The sequence below is a fragment of the Mixophyes fleayi genome, chromosome 1, assembly GCF_038048845.1.
Source record: "Mixophyes fleayi isolate aMixFle1 chromosome 1, aMixFle1.hap1, whole genome shotgun sequence".
NCBI classification, from domain to species: domain Eukaryota; kingdom Metazoa; phylum Chordata; class Amphibia; order Anura; family Limnodynastidae; genus Mixophyes; species Mixophyes fleayi.
The window spans coordinates 268158977-268179732 of NC_134402.1; the positions used below are offsets into that span (position 1 = coordinate 268158977).

General features: G+C 38.6%; 1 protein-coding gene across 2 annotated transcripts in view; it reads right to left on the minus strand.

Moving 5' to 3' along the window:
* CNTLN (centlein) overlaps positions 1–20756 on the minus strand; it is a 185564-nt gene that overhangs the window by 44683 nt on the left and 120125 nt on the right. For both annotated transcript variants that reach the window (XM_075210868.1, XM_075210870.1), the window contains exons 16-19: positions 14289–14818; positions 12630–12780; positions 9421–9508; positions 8272–8486 (exon numbers count right to left, since the gene is read on the minus strand). In XM_075210868.1, coding sequence (XP_075066969.1) covers positions 8272–8486; positions 9421–9508; positions 12630–12780; positions 14289–14818 — 984 coding nt within the window. The remainder of the gene's footprint in view (positions 1–8271; positions 8487–9420; positions 9509–12629; positions 12781–14288; positions 14819–20756) is intronic.

Genomic DNA, 20756 nt, shown 5'->3' on the forward strand with positions numbered 1-20756 from the left:
TACAAATTTTAGATTTCCTCATCTCTAAAAGAAGACTGCAATTTCCTATTGTTTGGAAAGGATATGGTCCTGAAGAAATGAAGAACGTTGTTGGGGGAAAGCTGACGATGTCCAAGCTCCCTGTTCCGCTCAAACCATTCCTAAGGTGTTCTGAGTCTACCGAGGGTGGTCCTGGAGTTCGACATGAATGCTTATAACTTCAGTCACATGACCAATTCATACCCCTACCATGCCCCCTTCTTCTCCCTACACTATATAAACCTAATATGTGCAACGTTAGGGTACCAGAGCGCTTGTTTAAGATTCCGGTCTAGGAACAACAGGCCTGTGGCTCCCTTGTTTCTCCTGTCCCTGGTTCAGTCTATATCATTGGTATCCTGGAGCAGTTCATATACCACTGGCATCATGGTGCAGATCATATATCGCAGGCATCCTTGTGCAGATCATATATTGCGGGTATTCTTGTGCAGTTCAGTATTGCTGGCAATAGTCTGATGCAGTTCATATATAGGTGGTAACCTGGTACAGTTCCTACATCACTCACCTTGGGTGCTGTTCCCAACTAGCATTATCCTGGTGCTGTTTCCTACTGGTGCTGTATCCTATGCACTACTATTTATATTGCACATTATTCTGCCAGTTTCTTCCCTATATCTAATTCCGTATTTTTCCATTTATACAACTACTGTGAGACTTTATTCCCGCACACAAACCAAGCTCAAAACCTACCCCAGTGGTCGTGACTTGCAGCCAATTCCATCCTGCTTTGTGGTGGGCGCTGGTGTAGACTGGCATCACGTTAGTCTCTACGCCCTTGGAATAGGTAGTGTAAACTTGGGCTGGTTTCAGGATCAATTATCTGTGCTTAGGAATAGGAATAGTCCAGTAAAGGGAAAAGCAGTCACAGATAAAATATTGGAAGATTTATACTTATTTTATTTACACAAAATTATCATCAGCACAGATCTTTAAACCATGTGTCTAGCACCCACAAGAGATAAGTCTTATCTGCATATGGGCCGCATGTGCGGAGCGTCCACTGCAAATTGTGTCACAGCTATATGAAGACACTCCTACTGTACTTGGCCTATGTATGTCTGCCCCTTCTATACTTAATTTTGCACCACTAAGCGCAAGGAGACATAAGTGTAATATACAGTTGAATCTGCATATGGACATGCTGTCACACTTCTGGTATTACAGTCCAATAGCCAAGTAGTTCTAAAGTAATCATGATTTATTTAAGATAAATCTAAAGTATCTAAACAAATAAAGTCAATAATCCTAAGGAAGAGAAAGGTCTGGTGGAAGAACCAAAAGATTGCGATATAAAACACAAAAGGGAGCAAGGTTCTGTGAAAGCATCTAGTTCAGATTCCAACATAAAACGCAAGTAAACGCTTCAAACAGGAAGTGTCTTTTATAGGTTCCAACAGGAAATGATATCCAAGATGGAATCTTCATGACACAGTCCTGGGCATCTTGGATGAGGAATATTCTATGGACAACTTCATAACATATGCATTATTAGTGAGTATGCAGTGTATTGGAAATGCGTACTTGACGCAAGAAAAAAAGGACTTATGAGCAACTGCACATAAGACCCTTTGGGGGGGTATTCAATTGTCAGCGTTAACGCTGAAAAACGAGCACTCAAAAAATATTACCGTTTATACGGTAATATTGCGCGCGAAAAGCGTTAATACGGTAGTTTACTCGCGGAATTTCAGCTCGCCGCTCAGGGGGCTGCGAGCTGAAATTCCGCGAGTAATTACCGTATTAACGGTAAGATTTTTTGAGCGCTCGTTTGTTAGCGTTAACGCTAACAATTGAATACCCCCCATAGTATATTAAAGTGTGAAAATGAAAATAAAAAAATATTTTTTAAAAAAAGCAGAAGAGCAGTAGCCACTAAAAGGAGATTAAGGGCTAGATTTACTAAGCTGTGGGTTTGAAAAAGTGGGGGTGTTACCTATAGCAACCAATCAGATTATAGCTGTCTTATTGTAGAAAGTACTAAATAAATGAAAGCTAGAATCTGATTGGTTGCTATAGGCAACATCCCCACTTTTTCAAACCCGCAGCTTAGTAAATTTAGCCCTAAATGTTGATACAAATGTGAGAATTAAGACTTGAATGATTGTCACTGTACATAATGAAAATTAAGTTTAGAATGTTACACAAACCATATAATTTTAAAAGACTGTCATACCATTTCACAAGCTTCATTTTATTATATTTTCTAGTTAACATATAAGGTTATTTTTATCGTTGCTGGTGTCTTCAGCTGATTCCAATCTCTTTGGCTAACAAGTATCCATTGTACATTAACAATCATTAAAACACACTCATAAAATCTTACTGTTTGTTGTAGATAGGAAAAGCGCATGTCTTACCAGACAGTGTAACTTGAATTACTAGAATTTGATTCACAAAAATTGCTTTGGTGTTTTAGACAAACTTCAAATATATTAATAAAAAAATTAAAAACTGTTATAAATTGTATTTATACTAAACACTGTATAAATACTAAAATTATAAGTGTGATCTGACAAATGGATGGGGACTAATTACTAAGAATTTACATACAGAGAGACATATTGGCCAAATGCCAATTGCACATAAAAGTACATTTGCACAGAGATGGTTTAACTTAAATTATTTTAAAAACGTTTCAATAAACGCGTTTGACTGTTGGAAAAAAATGACAAATATTTTACATTACATGATACCATGGCATTGAGTAAAAAAATAAATAAATAAAATGATGTTGTGAAGATACCGGGTATATCTGACCCAATGCTACCCACTTCACACTGACTGGCCACCCACGGATGCCCTCCTATGTCCGGGAAGTCTACCCAGTACCTTTTAGGATTCGTATAATCACTCAGGCAAATGCAGTTAGAAAGTAAAGCAATACATTTATTGTAATAAAAACAATCACTAGATTATTATGTACACACAGTAAATAAATGCCAGGCAGGTTTACATAATCTGTCCCTTACCCAACTAGCTTAAGGAGTTATAGTCATCTGGCTGTCCAGACTTGAGGACCCATGGATCTCTCTCAGCTGCATATGTAGACTCTTGTAGAGAATAACAACTCAAAACCAGACCTTGCAACTTCCAGGAATCAAATCACAGAATGAACACACCCTCCCCTCCCCCCTGGAGTGGCTCCTTATATCTATGGTCTAATTTCCACAGAGCTTTCCCCTCTCTGGGCAAACCCTTAGGCGTCTCCTTGTTAAACATTGGTCAGTGCTGGACTAGGGGGGTTGAATAGGGGAGTGAAGAAGAGCTGTTCTGCCACAGAATCTCCCTTAGATGGATTGTCTAGACTAGTCTTGTGAGAACAATAGACACTAATTAGTTTTTCCCCTCCAGTATCTTGCAACCTGATCCCTACTCATAACCCCCTGGCTTCACTTTAAGGACAATGAATAACAACCTTACTGCCACATCACCAACAAACAATCAACAATATACATATATACAATGAGCTACAATGTCCTCTTATCCACATGTAATTAGACACTGTAGTTGTAGTCTGTTGAGCTGGGGAACAAAAGCAAGGGCTATAAAAAGAACTATAATCAACATTAAGTGAGAAATGAGGAATAGGATGGTTACAGTGTTATCACACTCGTTTCGTCACAGATGTCATGCAAAAGAGTCTGGAGAATTTGAGGAAGATGGAGTGTAACGGAACATGTTGCAAGAGCCATTTAAGTCTGGGGGCCACTAGTTGTACAACTTTGCTCGGCTGCATTTAGGGTATATGCATTAGCTGTGCTGCTTACAAGATTGAGGTGTCTAAGAGATGATATGATTACTATGTACAAATACATTAAGGGTCAATACAGAGAACTTTCATGGAAACTTTTTACCCCAAGGACTATACACAGGACACGCGGTCACCCCCTAAGGTCAGAGCAGAGGAAATTTCACAACCAGCAAAGGAAGGGGTTCTTTACAGTAAGGGCAGTCAAGATATGGAATTCTCTGCCAGGGAAGGTTGTGATGGCAGATTCAATAGATATGACAGGGTTAGAAATTTTTTTGCGGAAAAGTGTATCCAGGGATACGACCGTTAATTAAAATGAAGAATAGTAGTGGATATAGAGTAAAAATAGGACTGCCATATTGGGTCTGGGGGATTTTCACAATTAAAACAGATTGGCGGTTGCTTACTGTGGATCAATTTCAAATATAAGTGAGGGATCGCAGGAGATCCAAAATAGGTTGAACTTAATGAACCGCTGCCTTTTTTCAACCTCATCAACTATGTTACTATGTCACTATGTTACAATTAGGTGCCAGTTTAAACTGTTGTACCCTGTGTCTGAATGTCAGCCTGAATCCGCTTTGCAGTCGATTGAGGTGCTTTCTCCACCATTCGAACAATCCAGTGCTGCAAGCGAGTCTTCTCTTACTGCAATATCAAGGAAGTTTGGCTACAGTGCCATGGGCCTTAAATTTCCTGATAACATTACTTACAGTGCAAACAGGAACATCAAAGTTTCTGGAGATTGATTTGTAGCCTTGCGATTGTTCATGCTTAGCTACAATATTTGTCTGACCTCCTCAGACAATTCGCAGGCTTTCTTTCTTTTCTCCATTTTCATTGTAGCATAACACAACAATACAAAAACAGGGGAAGCTTTCCTTTTCTATAATCACTCATCTAAGCAGTGAATTTTATATTGCAGACACCTCACAAGGTGAGTTCAGTTCCAAAGTGCAAGAGAATCACATTCTTGAAATCGAAATATTTCTAACCACTTCTAAAAGGTGCCAACAATTTTGTCCATGCCATTTAAAGATTTTGGTGTGGAATGAAGCTTAGTACATTTCTCTGCTTTCTGTGTTCTTTTGCACAGCAAACCAAAGAAAAACATATGCGGATGCCAAAATATTTTTACATTTCAACAATTTTCTGAAAGGAAGGGTGCATTATTAGAAAAAACTGGAAGGACATCAATATCTTTGGCCATGACTGTACTAGTGCTCAGATCCCTCACATCCTAGTATGCAATATATGCATGTGTTTGTTACATTTTCATGCATGACAATAGACTTGCACTGCTGTTGCTTATGCACAGGCTATTTGCAATGCTTTGGAAAATCAGAGCTGATCTGGCAGCACATATGTAAATACTTCTAAACTGTGACACACTAGCTACAAAAGTTACATTAATATGCATTACAAGGTCCTAAACAGAATAAGCCACCTAGTAGCACTGGTTACTGATCCCTCACTGTCTACAAATTCCCACCTCCTGAGGGCCAGATTGAAATGCTAACCAGCACCAGAAACCATTAGAAAGATGTCCCTAAGGCTACAAAAACATATTAATTGTATAGACAAAGCACAAATAACTCATGTTTCTTAGGTATTTGTGTCAACAATAAGCTGAATAAGATTTGTAATGCTAAGGTATTGATTTTACATAAACTTCAGTACACAGTAGTCCATGTATTTATACTGAAAACATTTGCCAAAAATTAGGAACTGCAAAACAAGTGCAGTTCCTATATAAAAGAAAACTAAAAATATAACAAAAAAAACCTAAGAAAGATGTACAAAAGTATATTGGGCACCAGATGTTGGCCATCCGTCAGGTTGAATAAATTACAGAATCCGCCTAGAATATTTATAAATTACCAGTTTACATGTGATTTTGCCCTGTAGGACTTTTAGTGGATTAAAAAGTACCAACTGCAAAAACATCTGTCTATGTCTGTAGTATTCCAGTTTCTGCCAAAAAAAAAAAAAAATATCTTCTGGGGATCATTGAGAGGTTTGCATATGAAGTAAGCGTATGTTTTTGCAAATAAACCTGAAAACAGAGCGTGCCATGGTCCATGGAAACAACCATTCTCCCTGGTCTAGTAAAAAATGGTTTAAAGGAAAAGTCCCTTTTCATGCATAAAGCAAAACCTGTAAATATTATGTATTTAAGGGACAGGAAATTCAATTGATCACAGCACTGATTTGTCGGTGCTCTGGAAGTAGCACTGATCTGTGGAGATATGGTGCTGGATTCCATCTAACTGCTGGTGAAAATGATGCAACGGTGAGTTCATCATTCATTCACACTCTCTTTGAACTTTTGGGCTTAACGGACATGACACAGAGTCTGCCTCCATTTGTATCTACCTGGAAATGATGCAAGCATTGCATATGTGCATTAGTGAGTTCCGATGTCTCTACCCCTCATATCAGCTGACCTCATTGTTAGATATAAAAAGACTCTCATCATGATGTCCCCTGCACCCCCTGAGGAACTCCACAAGGACAAATCTTGCAGGGACCTTCTCCTGGGGAATCTTATAATTATAGGCAGCATCTGATTAACCCCTTATTAGGATATCTTTTACTTCAGTGGTTCTCATGGCCAGAGAACTTACCTGTTGCTGAACTTTATAGATGAGGACTACAGATTGCTCTTTGCATATTGTTGCTATGTATTTTACTGTTACTAATAATTAAAGTTAGTAAAAAATACTACTCTGTATTTTATTCCTTCATGTTTGTTTTTGATGTGATCAATTGGGAAGCTGTTCTTGGGATTTGAGAAGAATAAGGATACAGATAATCTGATTCATTTAGATATTGGGAACACTAATTTAGTACATTATTACAGTTATCCAATATACTACACTATGGGGGGGATTCAATTCCTTGCATTATTCTAAAGAACAACGTGGGGTGCGCATTATTACTGTTAGTACGGTAATTTCAACCCTGATTTCTGCTCACGGCTCAGGGAATTACCGTACTAAAGGTAATAATGCGCTCCCCATTGAATTCCCCCCTATATGTGAATTACTTTGTACTTTTGGAGGTATTCTCTTCAATTGGATTTCAGACTTACAGGAGATCCTGGTATCACTGTTCAGGAAACATTTGATTTACAAACTATATGAGCCCTTAATCAGTGAATCCATACCATGGCTATTCAACTTCAATGATCTGAGTGGTCTAGGATGGGTAGATACCTAACCATGGCCTGGGTCACTTTAACTTTCAGCAAACAGAGCAAAATGGCTGAGATATGGATAAAAAGCTGCCAAATTCAAATGGGTATCAGTTCCCAACATTATTGGCCACAAATACAATTGTAATTATTTACAAAGAAAGAGTTTATAAACCAAAACCATGACATTTAAGTTGCTATGCAGAATTTCCTTTCCTGTGCAAGAGAGACACACTAGTCATTCACCAATGGAAAGAATATCCAATCAACTACACTCTAGAGCAGGCCTGTCCAATCCACGGCCCTCCAGATGTTGTGAAACTACAAGTCCCAGCATGCACTTCCAGCTATCAACAGGTTGTCTACTGGTAAAGCATGCTGGGGCTTGTAGTTTCACAACACCTGGAGGGCCGCAGGTTGGACAGGCCTGCTCTAGAGACTGGGGAAAACATTATTAAATATTTTATTCTACTACACTCTTGGCAAAACTTAGAGGATTTTACAAAAGTTAAACTATTTTTACACACCCCTTTAATAAATAAGTGTTATAATGAAACAAGTGAAAAGAAAGAATTCAATCAAATATGTGCATCAATACCACAGTAATGTTTATAAAAAGTCAAAATTTTCAGAATTCTTAAAATAGCATTCCCATTAAAAGATTGCTTGAAATAACTACATTGAATACAAGTCATTATGGATGGATTTTACACAGAATAAGCAATCTTCTGCTTTAAATATGATTTACCAATAAAATATTGAGAATGATATATTTTTGAATTCTTCATCCAGTGTTGACTTCCTGCTGGTATATGATATGCTTATTTGGCATTATAAAAGAAGACACTGCACGATAGTAATGGGTAGTGCTACTGCTACTTATGAAAGTGCAGACTCAGCTCACTGCTGATAGACAGAACAGCTGCCCAAACTAAAGAACACTTGCCTTGGGAGGAAATCCATCCTACTGACTGAAACAGGGGAGACAAGTGTCTGCGACCAGATGGAGGCATGCAGTAAGATGCCGAAATAAAATTGTTCATAGTGTAAAATTAAAATGTCAGGGTCAATTATCTTTTTATTAGCTTGGCAGTAATAAAGTATATGTTTTATTCTATTATCTTTCTTACTGCTGTTCAATTGACACAGTTTAGAAAGGCAGAGATATATGTAGGGTAAAATGGAAAAAAAGCACAATATTGATGCGTTTGGTGTCTTATCTGAGCACAGCAATTATTTCAGTAATAATCTTCCTGTTACATGCAAAGCAAAGAACATTCCTTACCTTTGCCATCTGCTTGCTGATTTGAAGTCTTTGGTGTGTCAGCTGCAGTTCAGCTGCTACTTTTATTTTATCTTTCTTTAACTCATTTGCAGATGCAGTGGCAGCCTGTTTACCTCTCTGTAATACGGTTACTTGCTGTTGTAAGGTTGCAATTCTTTCCAGCAATGATGTCAGGGAGGTACCAGGGCAGGTTTTCTGTTTCGTCCCTTGTCGTACTAAATGTAGCATAACAAAAATATCAATATTACATATACATTTTATTATATGGTAATGCTTTTTTTTTCTTTTTATTCATGTTGACTAGTGTATTATATGCATTTTGTTTTAAAAACAGAGATGTACCAGAAAATAAGTATCCTCACTGATTTGTACTATATACTAATCAGAGCCTATTCTGTAAGATTAAAAAATAAAGCAAAATGACAACGTACTGCTTATTTTTTCAATCATACCACTTCTTGGTTTCTAAAGATTGGTTGTGTGATTTCAGCATAGCTAAAAAGATGCCCTTTCCCAAACTTAACGACTGTTAATATTAAAATAATCCAAACCAAAAAGAACTAAAAAAGGTCTCTTTTCATTAAGTCCCTACACAGCCTATCATTGATACAAATTGTTATTTATAACTGTAGCTATGGAAAGATAATGCCCTGTAGATGATGCATATGCTTACAGCTAAATGCTTGCCTAGTTTTTAACAGTATACCTACCCCTATCTGAAAAGTATCATTTAAAATCAGCTACCTACAAGCTACAATGTAATATCTCTCCTAGCCAACATATGATCTCTCCATCCTTCATCTCCACTCTTAATTGTGACAGTCCTTGAGAATTAGACACATGCCATGAAACCGCAGTTGGCTATGCCTGTATATCACCCTTTCAAGACTTTCATCCACATTGCTGGACATGCTATAAAAGCTGCGAGAATGGATAAAGTCTTGCATTAAACAAATGAAAACTATAACTTTGGATAGTAGATATTGGTAAAAACTATGGACACTGTAGACTATTGTAAACCTTCACATCTTCAGCTTTATCAGGCTTATCAAACACAGAGGCTGACTGATATGCAACACTCCTTTATCAAATATGTAGATGCTATTATCTAAGCAAAAAAATTAACAAATCAAGCAGAACAAAACTTGCCTTTCACTGTTGATGGATTGCACTTCAATCTTAAAGGACATCTTTTTAATTGGCTTGTTTTCCTTGACTGTCTGCCATGTAGACTGACCTGCAGAAATGTACAATGCAAGTGAGCAACTCAATATAATACAGTAAACATACACATTGCTTTGAAACATTAGTTTGGAACTTGGTTTATAGTAGAGTTCTGGTTTAAAGTGTTTATTTCTTTGGGAATTCTGTTTAGCACTCCTGTTTTGTTTATCCATACTCAAAATAAGCTGTATTTTCAGAGTTAATGAAAAAAAGTTAAAAACCGTCAAACAGCTTGGTGTTTTTTTTATTTTAAACAGGGGAGAGGGGGAATTCTGGGTTTGGAAATGGTGTCATTAGACAGGGAGAAGGATGCAGGGATCAGGGCAACTGATAGTAAACAGTTATTAGTAACCAGCTTGCATCTGTAAAACTCAAATATGAAGTCATCATCACCATCATCATCTATTTATTTATATAGCGCCACCAATTCCACAGCGCTGTACAGAGAACTCATTCATATCAGTCCCTGCCCCATTGGAAGTCACTGCAAAAGGAAATAATAACATATGTGGGTGTCACACTTCCACAAACCTTTAGCAACAAGAGGCAAAAGAATACCTACTGACAAGTGGCTCACAATTTGTAAGACAGTCCCACTGGGTTATTGCTTGCAATATCACAAAAAGGGTCACCAAACAACTCGGAGAGTGCAGGAGCTCATTGAGAACTCGGGACCACTAACAATCAAAAGCCAGTGTGTCAAATAACATCAGCTGGTTTGCGTTGAAAACTGTTCAATAAAGTAAAAAATCCAAGTGCTCAATGGGTTGTTACATGCCCCGAGTTGTTCCTGAAACTTTCTGTAATCCGGAACAATAGAACCGACTTCTAAACAGTAAACCCCTATTAATTTATTCTTAATGGGTTACTAAGTGATACAAGCATGGAAGAGGGGCACACACTACATTCAAGGGTTTAGTGAACGCTTCAGCACATTGGTATTATTGAAAGTAAACCCTTATTTTTAATGATTGTATAACACTGGTACTGTGAACAGAGACTTTAGATCAGAAACAACACAATATGATCTACAGGTCTCTCATTAGCAAAAATGCAATTTGATTCAAATTACCAATATTTCCATTAACCAATTACATAAACTTAATATGTTAATTCAAAATAGTAATACAGCTCAAGTTAGAATTAAACTAACCATAGCAGACCATGAATTCAGCTATTATATTTACCATCACAAGGGCATTTAATTTAATTTAGCTCCTGTACAAATACCCTGCTGATAAGTACTATTGCTGTGTGCATACCATGAAATTGAATTTCAAATGCAATAATTCATTAACTAAAACTACACATGTGACATAATGGACATTTAAAGTTATTTACTTATGTGTAACATAATTTTACTTCTGTTGCTAGTACTGCATGCAACCATGAGATGAAGCAAGCATAAAATTAACATTTAACTTGGTATGACATTCATGCAGTACACATCGACTCTTCAAGGAAACACTCTGCATCATGTCAAGTGTGTTTCACAACGCATAATACTAAAATTCTCATAAAAATCTATTTTTCAATTGTACTACACATGTCGGTGAATGTAAGGAACGCCTTACCCATTATACTGGGACCACTGAGGCAGCAAAGTTGTCACTTGGGTTCCAAACATGTTAATCACTCCGGCCTCTACAGCCCAGGGGGTTGGGAAGAGCTCCAGTGATTTTCAGTCAGGGGTTTATAACTTCTGGGAGAGAGGTTGAATTATGCTATGTTGGTAACACCTTCTCCCAATAAAGCCTGGGCCTATTTTTCACTACAACAGAAGGACCCCATCCTTGCTGCTATAGTGGAAACCCTTTCTTTCTAGTACGGTTTAAGAATTTGGAGATGTTGCCCAGTGTCTAATTATTTATTTATATTCCACAGTGTATGGTGTGTGGGAACTGTTTTGTCTCATTAAAAGCATAGAACCAGAACCGATCTACAGAAGCTCTGAGCTGCTGCAAACAAGTACTCCTTATGCAAAGTGCAAATGCATGTGTGCCCCTCCACATATAAAGGAACGCTCCTGAAAACGCACCCTCTCCACCTCCTTATCCCAATACAAAAATCTCACTCAGCATTAAAAAAAAAAAAAAAAAAAACTTTATTCAGCACTGCTCTGCAAAAGGAAGCACATCAGGGCATCTATCATTCGCTCTGTCCAAGTCCTCCCCTCTGCCTGTGCAAACTTCTGTTCTTAGAGAGAAGTGTGTTACTAGAGAAGTGAGGGGGAAAGTGTTGCTACAGAGGGGGGAAAAGTGTCACAGGGTAGGGATGGGGAAGATAATTCTTACAAAGGTGAGGGGGACAAATGTGTTTATGTGCAGAGACCCCTTATAGGATGTGAACATGCCCACTACATGGCACAGGGGGCACAATTTCTCACATTTCTATTCCCACTGCGACATTTTGACAATGTTACATTCAATGTACTTTACATTTTTTTTTCAACTCAAGTGTAAATTGTGGCCCAAAATAGGGTTACGCACCCCTGCATTAGGCCATGTGGTCCATGACCAAAAAAGGTTACGCACATCTGTAACAGGCCTTACCCCAAAGCTATAGTATTGGGACCTTCTCATACCTCAATCAGATTAACAAGAGGGCTCTGGGTCCAGATAAAGTGATTATGTTAAATAGAAAGCAAGCAATGGCTGTTACTAGATAGCTAGCGCTGTAAGCAAACTTACTAGCACCATCATAGAAAATAAGAATATTTGTATACATTCATTACTTAATATTTGGATTAAATGTAGTGGTGGGACAGAAAATAAAATATGATTAACACATGTTAAAATATAATATTAATAACCCAAATTTAACTTAAATAGTAAATATAAACAATTCACATTTATAAACAAGTGCTTTTAAATATGAATCATTACTGAATTTGGTTATCAATGCTACCTGTTATTCCATTTAACTTATTAAAAAAAGTTTAATGAGATATATCTTTAAAGTGCTACAAAATGTTTTAAAAACGTAAACAATCTAGATGATTTTATTTTTTACATTTTGCAAGCCAGATTTAGAGGAATAAAGCCTGCCATGCTACTAGGCATCAATGTAATAAAGTTGAGTAAGCCAATTTTTAGTCTTTACATATATAATGTAATTCTCTGAAACCAACTTACTTTATGATTTCCACTTCTGACAGGTTTCCTCCAAATTGCCTTCGTATTACTTCCTTCCACAGCACTGGATTCCTCTGCAGATGAACTTGTAGTCTGCGCTGATTGCACAATCACCTGTCCCAAACTCTCAGAAGATTCACTTTCAGCATCACTGAATCACAAAATAGAAAAGTATTACTAACTACATGTGGACCAGCTTCTAAATAAGACACTTTAAGAACATAAGTCCATAAGGTGAATAGACAGTACTGCCATTGTACTGTACAGCAGTTTTCTAAGAATCTTTTACTTTATACAGGTATGGGATTTATTACCCAGACAGCTTTGTACAATTTAAGATGGATATACACATGGTGATTTAATCAGCTAATTTCATAGATTTAGAACAAATGCAGATAAATTTATTGTGTCTGTTTGGGCCCATTAAAATTGGATCTTCTTACTTAAATAGTGAACAAATTTAATAGAGTAGGTTTCAAAATGTGGTTGGCTGATGAATGTATTTGCATTGTGTCAACAGCGGACAAGATTGCATGGTTGTTAATCTCTTAACAAGCAGATCACCATGGCCAACTTTCGGTGGTTTGAAGTTTGCAAATTTGTGATTCTCTCAACCTAATTCAATTTCACTATTTGCAAATAAGCAATATAGTAGGAAAGTGAGTAGTAGGTCTTTTTCCATATAACCAGTTAAAACATGAGAAAAGTACAAAATGTAAATAGCTTACAATCTACTGATAAGCAGCTGCCCCACATATAATTTCTTCTCTGCATAACAGGGCTTTAACACTAACTGGGGGACCAACAGCTATAAGCAGCCAAAGAGTATAATCCTTCTGCTGGTAAATAAGCCACTGACTTCTTGGATACACAGACAAAACCATTTATTCAGCCAGACAATATAATCTTCTTGTTCAGGCTAAGACACATTATCAAAACATTTAAGCTATTGGTAAAATCTTATGTTTCAATATATGTGACAAAGGAAATAAAATATCTCTACAATTCAAGTATTATACGGAAAACATGAAGCAACAGCTCTAACTTGAAGCAGAAAATAGGATTTTTTTTATGCAACGTTCAATTAAAGATAGTACAAAGACTGTGCATAAAACATACATGAAATAATTAGTGTGGATGGGTCTTAATTTAAGGGATGTTAAACAGCTTGTAGACATCTGGTAGCAAGCTGAAATGGGTCATTTAAAATTTATCTAACTAAATTAAGGGGGGGGGGGGAGCAGCTTGTCCTCCAGGATCGACATGTCACAAGATAACTAAATGGACTTCGTAGGCTTGCCTGGGAATCCTTAACTGTCAGTGGTGAATATGCAAAGGGCCAGCAAATTAAATCAACCTGCCAAACTGTCAATTTCAAGCCTCATGACTGCATGAAAATAGCATCACTGGAAGAAATCAAGCATTGCCTTCTTTTGGGCTTCCTGGCACCTATTCAACTGCTCATACAGTTGTGGCTAATTTTGCATGCAAATTTCAGTCAATAAGCTCAGAACAAGACCTCCCAAGATATTTCAAAGGATCTGACAGCATTTTTTTCTGAATACCAAATCGACAGTAGTTGAAATTCAATCTCCATTTGCCTGTGCTTTGCATATGCATACTGTCCCCTCCACAGAGCAAAGTTAATGAGAGCCGTACCTGTCTTCACTCAAATCCTCCCAGCCGTCTTTGCTGAAGTTCTCAAACACGCTGCTCATAACCTTGATAGATTGATTAAGATAAGCTTGGTGACGTCTCAGGGATATCTTTCTGGCTTCTTTTTGTTTAACCTTTGTTCCTAATTCCTTTCTGCGGCCTTGCTTATTCACTTCTTTAATAACAGGTTCCAACGCTGCAGTGTCCAGTGTGTGTTTTAAGGCCTGAACTTGCCTTACTAGGTCTCGGTTTTCATTTTTTAGCTTGTTACTGTCTGCCAGTTTCCTTTTCAGGGATGCGACTTCTCTGCTCAGGTCATCTTTCTTCCTCTCTAGAGCCTCCCTGGCTTTATTTACCTCCAAAATGTCAAAATCCATCTCCCGCATCTTTTGCTCTCTTAAATCTACATTTTTTTTAAGGCAATTAATGGATGTCTTCAAGAAGTTATTTTGTTTTGTTAACTCTTCATTAACTTCCTTTAGTCTTTTCGAGTCAATCTCTAATTCAGTCAATCTTTTTTCCAAATAGATTACCTAGTACAAATCATAGAGAAATTAGGATTTGCAAGCCCTTCTTATGTTATTATTACTTATTGTATACATTTCAGGAAGGCCAAAAGCTCCACCAGCAAAATAAGGATACTAATTTTTGTTTTTCAATTCAATTATACACATCCCAATCCAGGACACATGACATGTTAAATATATACTTAGGCTTCAGAGGAGGGCGACAGAATTGATAAAGCGTATGGAATCATTAAGTTATGAGAGAAGGTTAGCCAGTTTAGGCATGTTTACTTTAGAAAAGAGGTGTCTAAGAGATTATATATATTATATATATGATTACTATGTACAGGGAAGTTTGTGATGGCTGATTCAACGGATATGTTTAAGAAAGGGTTATTCTTTTTTTTAGCGGAAAGGGGTATCCAGGGCTACACTGTTAATTAAAATGAAGGATAGTAGTGGATTCAGGGAGAAAAACGACTGCAATATTCGGTCAGGAGGGATTTTACCCGATTGAAACAGATTAATGGCTGCTCCATTTGTATCAAATTCAAATATAAGAAAGGGAGCGCATGAGATCCAAAATAGGTTGAACTTGATGGACTGGTGTCTTTTTTTAACCTCAATAACTATGTTACATCTCACAATGCAGGTGTTTGTAAAGTAAAATGTGTCTGTTGCTATATTATAGCAATGTTTGTTTATATAGCACCAGCATATTCTGCATCACTTGGTAACAAACACAGTATTAAAATAAGATTTTGTATTGACAGACAAAAAAGGTAAGTGGGCCCTGCTTGCAAATCTCCGATCTACAACAATTTCTACTTAAAATAAATCTCACTCTTCCATTTGCACATCATACATCACTAGCACCGCTACACATTTAGCGCACTTTTAAGCAAAACAAAAACATATTAAATTGAAGACAATGAACAAATTTACATTACATAAAAAACACAGATAAGCTTAGGTTTAATGTGACTGCACGCTGCTGCTTTTAGTTCTCCCACAAAGTTTTTGCCTGTGTGTTCAACAGGCACTCATAGGAATGCTAAAACATTGAGACCTTTCTTCAACAAAATAAGCAGCATAGGAATAAAAAGTCATACACGTCTTTGTCTGTCTTGGATACATTACTTATATGGACCAGGAGTGATAATGAACATGTTTAAAAAGAAACCTACTATCCCTGAAATAAACCCTGACACAATATATTCTTTGATATTGTGGCAGCGCATCCCTCAAAACTACATGAATTATCCACCCACAGCACTGTCCCCCTTAAGCTATTGGTATTTTAAATTCATCTGAATGTTTTCTGTTTCTATCTGCATAATGTTATACACTACAAGTCAGTCAAGATGATTAAAAGGAAATAGAACATGCCTTCTGGGCTTAGACCCATTCTTAGCAATGTAGCACTTTATATCAGCAGAAATTAAAATTTATACCTGGCAAATAAAATTAGAGATGGGATATAAAGATGATAACTTAGAACAAACTGGGTGACATTCCAAACTGCAGCACTCAAATGATTCCAATTACTCACTCCACCTTCACGTAAATGAAAGTGAGCATATCCTGTTCAGTGTGTTATTATTTTAACATGATGTTTGTCGTGCCATAATAACAAGATGACAGCATTCATTACCTGGCCATATGGCATTTGTTAGGAGTACAAGCAATCAAATCATTTGCTGTAAATTACTGTATTTCTACCACGACATAATCCTCAGATAAATGGAAGACACAGTATGTTATATTAGATAAGTGATTTGTGTTTAGTGAAAAGTAACTGTACACAATTTTTTTTTTACGTAGTCTGTTCTAATGCTCACTTCTGAGAATAGAATAAACACAGTTTACAGTTCAACATTTTTAATAACAATAACAAAGCATAGCACAAAACAAAAACTATAACAGTCAGTATCATATGTTAAAACTATGTTCAATTTACCACTTGAGGGTTCACAATGAAGATACAAACAATAATACAATGTCCATTCTTTGCTAGATAATCCTGTGATTAATGTCCAATTCTTACATCTCCAAATTTGTATCACGGAGAGACCAAAATAATACAAAAAATGGCTGTGATGCCTTGATAAAGATCTGAAAGGGTGAATAGCATTGGAGGCTGCAGTTTGGATTGACCAAATATCTTTTATCTGACACTTTAAAGGAGTCATGTGGAGGAAAGTCTCTCACCCTAGGATCACATCAAGTTTTTCACTATGATATAACAATTATGTTTGGTAGGTAAACTTGCCTCATGAGCACCAGGAGTTTTTTTTTTATTGTGCACTTGCCTTTTTATATGATATAAATCATTTAATAAAAAGGTAGTTTGCCAGGTTATCCATTCTCTTGGCTTCCCTCCAGGAGAAAAAGACTTGAGGAGTTCTGATCCAGCTGACCCTCTTATGGGCTGGAACAGATGAAGACCTGGAAAATATTCTAAATAGGATATATATATATATATATATATATATATATATATATATATATGCATGCTACACTGAGCAGGACTCAAGAAAGTGTAATGAGGACAGGGGTACACCTGGACGATTGTTTTCTGTGGAGTTTATACACACAAACTATTTTATCTTTTATTTATACACTAAAGTGTATAAGTGTCACACTAAAGTGTGATTTTTGTACTCATCGTAAAATCCCTTTCTCGTAGTCCATTGGGCGACACTGCTATACTTAGCGGTATAGTAGGTGATAATAGGAGTACAGGCACTTAAACAGTTAAATTCCCACAGGAAGGATATTCATATTATGTCTAACAAAGCCCAAACTAAGTTAGTTAATCCAAACCACACAGTCAACCATACAACATTCAGAGCAACGGTGGGCGCGCAGTGTCCCCCAATGGACTACAAGAAAGGGATTTTATGGTGAGTACAAAAATCCTATCTTCTCATACATCCATTTTGTGGACACTGCTATACATAGGGGACCTACCAAAGCTGCCCCCTAAGGGAGGGACTGCTCTGACACGGCTGCACACAGAACCCTACGGCCAAAGCTGGCATCCTGTGATGCAAAGCCCTGTAACCTAGAGAATTTCACAAAGGTGTGAACAGACGCGTCCACGTAGCCGCCCGGCACAGCTGCGCAGCAGAAGCTTCGTGACATGTCGCCCAGGAAGTACCCACAGTCCTAGTGGAATGAGCTGACAAACCTCCTGGCAACTGTCTATCTGACCTCGAATAAGCTAGCTTGATGGTGGAGGAAATCCATTGAGCTAAAGAGACCTTAGAAGCAGGCCAAACTCTCTTCTTTACGTCATAAAGCACAAAAAGACGTGTGGTTTTGCTCAAACTAGCTGTGCAGTCCACATAGCACACAAGAGCCCTGACTACATCCAAAAACATAAAGATTGATCCTGTGACCTAGTACTTTGAGGAAAATAAGGGACAAGATTTCCTGATTTAAATTAAAACAGAAACAACCTTAGGGACAAAAGAGGGCTTGGTGCGAAGTACCGCCCTGTCTTCATGAAAAATGAAAAAGGGGGGAGAACAAGATAAAGCCCCCAACTCAGAAACTTGGCGTGATGAAGACACCGCCAAAAGAAAAGCCACCTTCCAAGTAAGGAAACAAAGGTCCACTGACTGTAAAGGCTCAAAAGGATCCTTAATCAAAGCCTGGAGAACCAAATTCAAATCCCATGGCTCGACACGATGAACATATGGAGGCAAAATATGAAGTGGCCCCTTTAAGAAAGTATGAACTTCCGGGAGGGAGGCCAGTTTACGCTGGAAATAAATGGACTACGCTGAAACCTGAGATTTCCACAAGGCTAAGCGCAACTCTTTGTCCAAGCCCGCTTGAAGAAAGGCCAGCAACCTAGAGAGCTTGAAACGGAAAGTGTGAAAATTAGGTGATTTACACCATAAAGCATAAGTCTTCCATGATCTGTAATAATTAGCACCTGATGAAGGCTTCCTGGCCTTGATCATGGTCTTAACTACTTTAGTAGAAAACCCCTAGCCTTCAGAATCATGGTTTCAATAGCCACGCCGTTAAGTCAGCCGATCTAACGAGTGGCACCGAAGGGGACGATGAGTGACTAAGTCTGGCCTAAGAGGCAGTCTGAACAGAGGTTCTACTACCATTCCTTGCAGGCCTGACTACCAGGCTCATCACGCCCAGTCCCAGAGCCACCAAAATGGCCTTCACCTGTTTACTCTTCAGTTTCTTGAGAACCTTCGGGATCATAGGAAGGGGTGGGAATAGGTAAATTAAATGAAACCGCCAAAAGAGCACTAGAGCATCCACGAATCCCGCTGTGGGGTACCTGGTCTTTGAGCACAAGAGAGGAACCTTGAAGTTCAACCGCGAGGCCATCAGATCTACTTCTGGACAATCCCAACGTTGAAATAGGAGATCGAAGACCTCCGGATGAAGGGACCATTCTCCCGGATGAACTCTGTTTCGGCTGAGATAATCGGCCTCCCAGTTGTCTACACCTGTAACGAATATAGCCGATATAAATGGAATGTATTTCTCTACCCACAGCATTATCCTGTTCACTTTGCTCATTGCCCTGCGTGTACCTCCATGATGACTGAGATAAGCTACTGCCATTGCATTGTCCGACTGGACCCTGATCGGCTTTCCACGCAGAAACACCTGAGCATGAACCAGCATCCTGTATATAGCTCGTAGCTCCAACACATTTATGGGAAGAGCTGACTTCAGCGGGTCCCACTGACCCTGGAATCTGAGGGTTGCAGTGAGACCACCCAACCAGACAGACTTGCGTCTATGGTGACAATGGTCCAATTCCAGGTCTGAAGAGATCGTCCCCGGGACAAATATGACCTGATCAGTCACCAAGTGAGGGACAGGCAGACCTGAGATGATGGAATGATCACTTGCCTGTCCAGATCTAAATGAGAACCTGACTACTTGCACAGGATTTCCAACTGCAGAGCCCCAGAATGGAACTGTGCATAAGGCACTGCTTCGAAGACTGACACCATTGTCCGTAGCAGGGACACCTGACGCATATCAAAGAGGTCTCTAATCCTGGACTGGGCAGAAAGGATCTTGGCTTCCGGGAGGAACACTTTCTGACACCTGGTTTCGAAATCTAACCCTAGAAACTGCATCCTCTGCGATGGGATTAGGAATGACTTTAGCAGGTTGATTATCCAACCATGCTCCTCTAGGAAGGATCTGGTCAACTGAATGCGTTGTGACAGGACCAGAGCCAATGGAGCCTTTAACAGAAGGTCGTCCAAGTAAGGAATTACCGTAATCCCCTGAAAGCGGAGAAGCGCCGCCATAACTGCCATCACCCTTGTAAATAACCTCAGGGCAGTCGCTAGACCGAAGGGTAACGGCCTGAATTGGAAATGATTTTCCATTACTGCAAAGCGAAGTAAGCATTGATGGCCCTGCCAAAAGGGAATGTGCAGGTAACCGTCCTTTATATCTATGGAAGCTAAAAACTCTCCCTGTTCCATAGCTGCAATCACTGATCTGAGAGATTCCATCTTGAATCTCCTGACTCTGACTTGTAAGTTCAGAGACTTTAAAATTAAAATTGGTCTGAAAGAACCGTCTGGCTTTGGGACTAGGAAAAGTTTTGAGTAAAACTCCAAACCTCTTTCCAATGGCGGAACTGGAAAGAAGACACCCGAGTCTAGCAAGTTCTGGATCGTTGACTGCAGAGCCTTGCAACGAGGAAACTGAAGAAAGTCTATGACGTACCCCCTCATGACAAAGCCCCTGATCTATGGGTCTAACGATGATTCCAGTCATCTGTCCCGAAAGACGTGCCCCCACCACAGTTTTGTGTATGGAGGTCACGTCATGATGAAGCAGACTGTGTCGGCTTAGGATGTCCCCTACGTGAGGGACCCCGGCCTATACGGAACCCTCCCCTAGCGGGGGAATTTGACTGCCCCCTAGCAGGGGATTCTCTGGATCTCTGGAAGGGGCG